Below are 10118 nucleotides of genomic sequence, written 5' to 3'. Positions count from 1 at the left end.
AGCGGTGTCGGTATCCACTACAAAAGAACCTGAAAACAGTCAATGACTCCAAAACGAATTCAAGTAAGACTTCAACATTTTAGGGAATAGGCTACGCTAAAATGTTTTTCCCTTGCCTTCACTTTTTATGCTAGGCTAAGCTCAGCTAATTGACTGCTGGCATTAGACCTCCTTTTCTGTAATTTAACATGAGGTATTTTTGTAGGGGGGGATAATAGGTGGAAGCAGATCAAGAAAATTGCTACCATTCTTCTCATCTAACTCTGCAAGAAAGGGAATAAGCAAAATTTCCCAAAATGTTTGAACAATCGTATCAATCTAGTTTCATTGCAAATCCTTCCAAAAACTCAGAGTCTATGCTCACATGATAATATTTGTCCTTGTGCAGATTGACAGGCGACTGTAATAAGAGTAAAATAGTGATTCGAGTCTTTGTCAGCTGTCTTGTCCATTAGCAAAACATGGAATTACAGCGACCCCATAACCTAAAGCAGTAAGTATAAGCAGTAAATTCTCTCTCATAAATAATACCGCAAAGACATACAATGTCCCAGCTCTTCATAGAGCAGAGATACAGTTCAGTAAAGTCTTTGCAAAATACATCTTCTGTAGTTAAATCCTTGTGACTGTGAATTTGTCTCTTTCATCAAAGTCTCGCTATGATAAAAAAAGTGTAATATTATGTTCTTCACATAAAGAAATGACACAGACGTGTGTTTAAAAAAATAAACACCAGTGCATTAGTTGACATAGTAAAGCCAGTAGATGACGTTGAAGAGGGAGAAGCTGAAGGGGAATATTATCCGTGACATTCTGTCGATAGCGTTCACATCCGTTAGGTCTGGGATTTTGATTTTGAGCTGAGAGGTTCTTCTCTGCAGACGCGTTCTCCTCGAATATACGTTCCTCTCCAGGCTGGAGCGCGGTTCGCTCGGCTTCCTTTTCTGGACCCCAGAGTTGTCGAACACCATGGAGGAAGAGTTGTGGGTCTCGCACACCCTGGTGGTGATCTCATTCCCTCCCACCTCGTTGTGGATCTCCAAGGTTGTCAGTAAAATGTTCTCCTGGGAGTCGACCTGAGCACAACAGACAGGAGCGCAGTTAAAAAATGAGGCTGCGGTGACTAATGACACATGTGCAGCGAGCGTCGAGCCGCCGCCGTCTCGCAGGCTGACAGATTACGGCCTCCAGAACCAGGTTTCCTGTCCCAAAGTTAAATCACTTCTAAACTCAAGGTTGGCTGTAATACTAATGTCATGACAGCTACTGCTTCCCACACAAAAACACATTGAAAAACATCTATAAATCATTCAGACATGGTGGCAAAAATAGAAGCACAATATGTACACAGTCATCGAACAGCGTGGTTACGAGACATGAGAGGAAGTGACAAGGTGAATATTTATTTACTTACTCTCACTAGTCACTTTCTACGCTAAGGCCCATATCAGACCTCATGTTAATGTTGGACTGGGAGATAGTTTGAATAAAAAGATATGATAGTTTATCGTCTGTCAATGGAATCTTATAGTCGTGATTTGGTTTCATTGATCGATTGATAAAAACAATTATTTGATAGTGCATAGTTTACAGGCAAAAGTCAAACTCAGTAAATACTTTCATTCTTATTTGCTTGTGTGAAAAAGTCCACTTTATTTAGCTAAGATTTTATTCCTATGGCGCTGTGGATAAGATTAGATTGAAATAATTGCAATTTTTAATTACAATTCTAACCCCTTTTATGATACAGCTAGCTGCGACTTTACTTAAATAATAATAATAAAACTAAATTATTTCATGTTTTAATCATGGCTGGACAAACAAAGGATTTGTCCCTTGTCTTTTGTTACTATGCTTCTAAAGTAAGCATTTCAGGGTACTCCAAAAAGGGGCAGGACTTCCCTCGTTGTTTAATATGTCTCTGTTCAGTAGTTTGGTTCCATTTTTGTTCCACTTAAACACAATAAAACACTACAAATATATTAAAGAGGATGATATTCTTATGATATGGTGATTCTGACAGAAATGGCAGGTTAAGATGTGATGAGATATGTTGTTTTTGTTAGATTAGGAGGTCACACATTTGACAGATGTGACACCACAGGCAGTGACAGACACTCACCCTGCGTGAGGGGCGCCGCCCGTGAACCTGATTGGACTGTTTAACAGACGAAGACTTGCAATTGCCTCCTTCCAGAAGGGACTATCCAGGAGAAACACAAAGAGATACCCCTCTGTCTGAGCTTTGGTCAGGTGAATTCAGGTGAGAACCATTACGTTAAGTACACGGGGAGGAGAAGGAAGTTGTTCCACTGTATCGACCAGAAATGTCCAGTGTTGACAATTCATTTCATGGCTAGATATTTTGGGTACAACACACATTTTTCTTGGATATGAAAGTGATTCTGAGAAACCTAAAGCTGTGAATTGTGCAACGAACCATCTAGCCAGGTGCAAAATTAGGTATTAATGTTTATATTACGAATGTACCCCAAAGCAGATCAATGAATTCACCTAATAAACCAACAAATTATCATATAGTGACTTATTACGTTATAAAAGTGAAACGAAAATTGCATTGCTGTCATACACAATGACTTATGATCACTTGGCTAACCCAACTCGGACATTTCTCAAGTTAAGTGCATAACATAGAGCATAACAAGTCAAGGGTTTCTTATTTATGATAGGTGAAAAGGTTGCTAAGCACTCTTAAAAACTGTTTTTCTGTTCTTCTCTTTGGGTAACCTGACTTTCTGGTGTTTTAAAAATTATTCTTACCCTGGATCTGTCTAAATTCTCCCGATCATTGTTGGCCTTCTGCGCCCTCTCCGCCAGCCTCTTCTGCATCTGAGGGCCTCTTCCAAAGAAGATGTAGTTCACAAAGGCATATTCCAGCAGAGCGAGGAAGACGAACACGAAGCAGCCCATCAGGTACATGTCGATGGCTTTCACGTACGGGATCTTGGGCAGCGTCTCTCTCAGATGGGTGTTGATGGTAGTCATGGTCAGGACAGTGGTGATCCCTGGAGGAAAATGAGACAAAGAATCACCCAGTTGTAAATTAAAAGACCAAAATCAACCCGGAAATACAAAAAAAAAATTAGGTCGTGAAAAAATACAGATGATGTTTAACCATAATACGACGATCCAGATCTAAAAATTGTAAGAATAACCTGGCCAAAATGTCTTTGAATTTTGGTTTTTGTTAAAGTTATATTTTATTCATTGTTCAAACGCTCATGCAATACACTCCAACACATTTTATTTTAGCATCAATATATTTCCAAATTCTGATTTCAACACACGAAGAAGAACTGGATTAAGATAAAATAAGATGAGATTGACTTTTATTAATCCCTCGTGGGGAAATTGTTTCTCTGCATTTGACCCATCCTAGTGTTAGGAGAGGCACCCGGGGAGCAGTGTGGGGAACGGTGCCTTGCTCAGGGACACCTCGGTAGCACTTGGTCTTGGCGGGACTTGAACTGGTGACCTTCCAGTTGCCAAGCCAAGTCCCTATCGACTTCGCCACCACCGCATTCATTCATTATGAAATGAAACCTGCCAGAAGTGATTAAAACAAAATACAGCGTGTGCTGGCTCTTACAGACATTTTAAGAGAGAGCACTGAGGTACTATCAAAGTCTCAACACAAAGCATTTCAATCAGCCGAGGTTCTCCATTAAACCTGATCATAAAATCTAAGGATAAAGCCTCGACAAGGGTTCAGATGAAAGCTTGTTGATGCCTCTCCTTGTCGAGTTTGAAGACTTTATCTAGCAGGAAGTGAACAGACTCAGCAGATGCAGGATAAACAGCAGTGTAGCAGTTCTCTCGATAATGTGCACCATCAACAGTAAATGTGTCTGAGTTGTTTTTGTGTCTCCTGGATGGCTCACCGACCTGGACGGTGTGTCTATTTCTGTCCACTCAGACTTACGTAATGTAACGAAAAACCGTTGCTCTGTACAGTGAGGTACAGTGTGTGTGGGGGTGTTAAGAGCACTGCATCGATTTCTGCAGAACAAAGAGAAGAGAAAAACTCAGAGGAGACGGTTACTCAACCAAGACCTGAAGATTTTATATAATATAGAAATATAATACATACATATAGTTCACTGTTTTCTCTGACGTAACATCGGCTAAAGGTATGAACTGAGATGAGCTCTTGTACATGATAACGGACATTTGTTAAAACACTCCGATCATCATAGTCAATTTCCCTTTCCATTCCCAATCCATTAGCAAAACTGTTTGGTAAACTTTGCTCCAAATGTTGATTATCATTTAAAGTGTATGCTAAAATTGGAATATTTTCACACCAGCTGTCAGACGGCCAATTCTGACGGAAACTGAAGCTGTTATCTACAATTTCAGAAAATCCACCAGAATCCATTGAGAAGAACCGTCATTTTACCTTTCAGTTGCTGGTCTGTCTCAATCGCTTGGTTACATTGTGTTATTGTGTGACTTTTGTGTTTTAAGGGGATTAGATAGTGCTCAACAAAGTCAACCAATAGTGTAGTTAGGGTTAGGGTAAGACTGTAACTGCACTTAAAACAATCTGAACCATAACTCTAAAGGCCAATTTTAAAGTAATTGTCTACTGTTTATACATGTTTTTATTGTAAGTTGCTATGGATAAAAGCATCAGCAAAAGGAAATGTAATAATGCTGTTAGAGGTTTTAATATGTGTACTGCAAGTGTTCCTCAGGGTACCGAAACTACCATCATGGCAGAGAGAATGGAAACCTGTGATTGAATTTGGATAATAACTGTAAATGCTAGAGCTGAAACCTGAACGCGTCCGACCTTAAGGAGATTTAAATCGTAAAACCGTTCTCAAAATGCATCACATTCGTCTTTACGTCACATAATCTACTGAATCACAGCTGAATGCTGCAATAACAGGCTCTTTCTTACTAACACATGATCAATGAGGATTCCTATTAAGGCGGAGGTGAATGCATTAGAGATGGCGGGGTGTTTTCCAGAGGTGAAATGAGCCTCCTCTTTGTTTCAGTCCTCAGGCCAAAGGGAAAGTCTTAGATCTCCTAATGCATCACATGAACGTAACACACCATAAAAGTTTCATATTTAAAACCAAAGTGTAAAAAGAGGTCAAAAATGCATGAAAAGCATCTTGTTTTTTTTGAATGGCCATTAAACTAATACTAGGGCTGAAATAATACGTGGGTTGTGGTCAGTGTTGGGACTAACGCGTTACAAGTAACGCGTTACTGTAACGCCGTTATTTTTGGCAGTAACTAATACTCTAACGCATTACTTTTTAAATTCAGTAACTCAGTTACCGTTACTACATGGTGCGTTACTCCGTTACTGCGTTAGTTTTTTTATATAGTCAACAGCCAGGTGAACAGAGATGAGAACTGTACTTAAGTACAGTACTTGAGTAAATGTACTTAGATACTTCCTGTGTCACATGCGGAGACGGGCTGTGGGCGTGTTTGTGTTGTTTACTAACAAGACTGTCATGGCGGCGGCGGAGCTCAAGTCTAGTTTCTCCACCTGGAGATATTCTCACTATTTCACTTTTGTCGAGCACAAAGAAAAGAACGTTTAGTTAAATGTAAGTTGTGTCCTGGCGGGTCAAAGAGCCTATCTACTGCCCAAACCAGTCATTCAAATCTCTTCAAACATCTGCAAAAACAACATGCTGGGACGAAGCTAGTAGCTAAGACCACAGAGACTCAGCCGACGCCACTCCACCTGCACCTAAGCAACAGCGGCTGGATTTTAACCAAGGGACTGCTAGCCAGGGGAAAGTCGATAAAGCTATTGCACGGTATGTAACACATGCAGGCTATTGCTACAGTGGAGTCACCCGCTTTCAGGGAGCTAGTTAGCATGATAGCATGTCCTGGAGAAAGAATATACAAAAATGTAAAGCCAGCTAATATCGATGCTATCCAGATTGCATATAATGCATGTCAAGTTGATCAATAGATTGTATTATTCTCCAATGCAATAACAGTACTGAAATGAAGGCTATAAGGGCATTAATATAATGGGAGCCCTTTTTTTAAAGTAACTAAAACGTTACTTTTCACAGTAACGCATTACTTTTTGGGGGAAGTAATCGGTAAAGTAACTGAGTTACTTTTTAAATGAAGTAACTAGTAATGGTAACTAGTTACTGGTTTTCAGTAACTAGCACAACACTGGTTGTGGTGCTGAAACATAAATGCAGGGACACTGAAGCAAGGTGGCTAATCTGGCTATTTTGAAGCATAGCCATGACGCGCCCTGCTGCCAGTGATTGGGTAGAACCGTTATGAAGTGATCGAGCAGCCATCAAAACATTAATAACTTACAATAGAGTGGTGAAGGAATGAGTCCTTAACCCTAACATGAATCAGCCTTTTGCCACTTCTTGTTCACTGGTCTTGAAGTCAATCTTTTTTGTGTGTTTTGCTTAGAAGTCTGAAATAATGTCTCTACTCACCGTGCTGTAGTTCCTTTATAACGTTAGCTTTTTTTGTTGTCATGAGCAACGTTTTTCACTTGAAAAACACCATTTGATCCTTTGTCAATATAAAATAGATATTGGTGTGGCTTCAACTCTAAAACAATGTCCTTCTCTAAGGCCTTACATGCATGGTGAACCTTTAGAATACATAATCAAGTTAAGCTCTTCATTCGGCTACACACCTCTGAGACTCCTCCCTCACACCGGTAAGGAAAGGGTTACTTTCTGTCGGTTTTATAATCATAAATAAACAGACTTTTAAAGGTCAGATCCTCTGCTTATCGCCTCTACACCCCACATATCACCCCTTCAGCTCCCAGAGCGGTAACTCACATGAACTTGACATGATCTTCCACAAACATTCAATCAACTGCACTCCATCTCTAAGGGGACAGGATGCCATCAATCACATCTTACATAACTCAAGTGTGAAATGCGCGGTGTACAGCGATTGTTAATTTCTTGCAAATGTTTAGAAAACTGTGGACATGTGAGTGACGGTGAAGCCGTAGAGGGGAGGTCAAACATCGTACCTAATGCAACTCTGGCAGCCGAGGCATCGTAATTTATCCAGAAGGAAACCCAGGACAGGATGGTGATGAGGATGGAGGGCATGTAGGTCTGCAGGATGAAGTACCCGATGTTTCTCTTCAGCTTGAAGCTCAGAGACAGTCGAGGGTAGGCACCTGCAGGTAAAGATGGAGAAGAAGAAGAAGAAGAAGAAGAAGAAGAAGAAGAAGAAGAAGAAGAAGAAGAAGAAGAAGAAGAAGAAGAAGAAGAAGAAGAAGAAGAAGAAGAAGAAGAAGAAGAAGAAGAAGAAGAAGACAAATGGAATCCCTCCGTTAATTCAAGAACTGGTTTCATCACTTTGAAAACAAGACAAGTTCAACTTGCAAATTAACTGATGAAATGTTGCCTTGAGATTATCTGTGTGCATGAAACATCGCCACACACACACACACACACACACACACACACACACACACACCACACACACACACACAACACACACACACACACACACACACACACACACCACACACCCACACACCACACACACACACACACACCACACACCAACACACACACACACACACAAGCCATGTATACATCACTTCAGGGACATTACATTGACTTAGCATGCATTTCCTGGAGAGTTATCCTAACCTTAACCATAAGCCAACACATGCCTAACCCTTAACCTTAACCTTACCCTAACCCCAATCCTAAACCTAACCAAGTCTTCACCCTAAAATTAATGATCCCCCTTATGGGGACCTCCAATTTGTCCCCACACGTGACTATGTAAACAGATTTAGGTCCCCACAAGTATAGTAATGCTAGTCCACACACACACACACACACACACACACACACACACACACACACACACACACACACACACAACACACACACCAACACACACACACACACACACACACACACACACACACACACACACACACACACACACACACACACACACACACACACACTAATTGCCCTGTTTGTTAAATACAAGGCTAATATTGAAGCTACATTCAAGCTAATCGGCTGTGGAAAACTGTGGTACATGTTTTCATTGTACAGACATGGGAGTTAGTTAGTTAGTTATAAACGTTATCTTTATCTTTGGCTTCAACCCAATTAACATTACTTACTAATATGTCAATAATGCAATAGTCTACATACTTAAAGAAATAGGTAAAGTGAGGGTGGTATTAACCTTCTCGTCTTACTCTATGCAAGAGAGCAAATGTGAAAAAGGGTATTTCTGAACATTTTCATTGATAATTTTTTCCACCACTCTCACCCCTGTACGATAAATAAACAAGGATAATATTGAAGCTAAATAGCGGCTAGCTGCGGTAGCTGTGTGTACTGTGGTTTTAAAGTACAGACATGAGAACGACGCTGAAGTTGGCTTCCGATTCAGAGCATCCGATTCGGCAGTTAAGGGGAAAGTTAAGGGACATTTAATTTACAGCGCTGAGCGAACAATCCTCCGTGTTTGAACCTCTTAAATGACTGCATAGCCGATTTATTTGGACTGGATTATCCCAGAGAGTCTAAAGATTCTTTATAACCCAGTTTGAGATTTGTGAAACCTTTATTCTATTTGTAAAAATACAAACAAGGGAGATTTCAGTGCTTTTTTTTTTACATGTAGACCACATTAGACCAGGTCCTGATCTGAAAACCACTAGACCTAGACTCATCAACCCCCCATCTGTTGGCGGAAACTTGTAAATGTAACACCCAACGCACGCTACACTTGCATCCCCCCGCACCCCCAAACGCGGCGCACCTACAGTGTAATCACGTAACAGTTTCGCCGTAGCGAGGCTCCACTAGCAACCTAGTTAATACCAGGGTCCTGGACCACTTTCACAAATAGAATAAAGGTTTCACAAATCTCAAACTGTGTTATAAAGAATCTTTAGCCTCTCTGGGATAATCCAGTCCAAATAAATCGGCTATGCAGTAAATTAAGAGGTTCAAACACGGAGGATTGTTCGCTCATCGCTGTAAATTAAATGTCCCTTAACTTTCCCCTTAACTGCCGAATCGGATGCTCTGAATCGGAAGCCAACTTCAGCGTTGTGACATGAGAGTTAGTTGAAAATCCCAAACTATTCCTTGAATTTGACTAACTCAGATGATTCATTTCTTAAAACGCTAAAGTTAAAAACATGATGGGATTTGTATACCATGACCCCTTTGAACCCACTTCAAGCTAATGATAAAGGAATGGGGCCTGTACTTAAAGACCCCGTGAGAGTGTGTGCCTGTGCATGATCTGTTATGCTAATACATATAGTAATGACCAAAATTGTCCATTGAAACCCATATCAAAAGATGTTGGAATAGCAACTAATTTGATGAGTTTTGAATTTGCTGCCGTGAAATCCGCAGTTGACCTCCGCCTTCGTGGGCGTGGCTTGCGAGCTACTGCGTGACGTGTAATGTATGCATGAGGGCCGACAGCATAAATGATTCTCTTGTATTACAAACACTCGATTATTCCTCCAGGCATGGATAATGTTGGAACATTTCTGAGGACATAATCGGGCTATTAGAGCTCGTGACAATCAGGGTCAAATCTTGATGCAGATAAACACTAAGGGCTGTCTGCAGACACTTTAACATTTAATAAGGAGCATTACAGGTACTAAACACCATTTACTATTTATTTTATTATTTTTTTATTTTACTATACTTACTTGTTTGCCTGTCCTTGTTTGTCTACCCTCCCTCATACTGTCAAGCGTCTTTGAGTTGTGAAAAGCGCTATATAAATAAAATGCTTTATTATTATTAAACACTGTATTTTAACCCATAGATGCTGTTTGTGTCCCATGTAAAACCAGAGTAAACTCCTCAATGAGTTCCTGTACTGATCTAACACCACTTCTGTATATATTTTAAACGGGAAAGCCTATGGTGTACACAGAGTCTGCAGGAAAACACATCTTCTGATACTTAGGGGGCTTCATGTAAAACCTTAAATATCATCCCTAACACATTTGTACCTGTTGGGGAAATATGTTCCAAGGTCCATAACCTTGACCCAGTTTATCAGTGCATGCTGTCCCTGACTGAGCACACGCACCTGTAACCTTG

General features: G+C 40.4%; 1 protein-coding gene across 1 annotated transcript in view; it reads right to left on the bottom strand.

The window, feature by feature from the left end:
- Nucleotides 1-565: 565 nt before the first annotated feature.
- The window catches only part of gabrb3 (gamma-aminobutyric acid type A receptor subunit beta3), a 10385-nt gene continuing 832 nt past the window's right edge, over nucleotides 566-10118 (bottom strand). The window contains exons 2-5 of the mRNA XM_034081221.1: nucleotides 7028-7180; nucleotides 2782-3026; nucleotides 2123-2203; nucleotides 566-1076 (exon numbers count right to left, since the gene is read on the bottom strand). Coding sequence (XP_033937112.1) covers nucleotides 741-1076; nucleotides 2123-2203; nucleotides 2782-3026; nucleotides 7028-7180 — 815 coding nt within the window. The 3' untranslated portion in view covers nucleotides 566-740. The remainder of the gene's footprint in view (nucleotides 1077-2122; nucleotides 2204-2781; nucleotides 3027-7027; nucleotides 7181-10118) is intronic.

This window comes from Pseudochaenichthys georgianus, chromosome 4 (assembly GCF_902827115.2).
Source record: "Pseudochaenichthys georgianus chromosome 4, fPseGeo1.2, whole genome shotgun sequence".
Taxonomy (NCBI): domain Eukaryota; kingdom Metazoa; phylum Chordata; class Actinopteri; order Perciformes; family Channichthyidae; genus Pseudochaenichthys; species Pseudochaenichthys georgianus.
The sequence above is the reverse complement of the archived record's forward strand: the minus strand, read 5'-3'. Positions and strand labels throughout refer to the sequence as shown.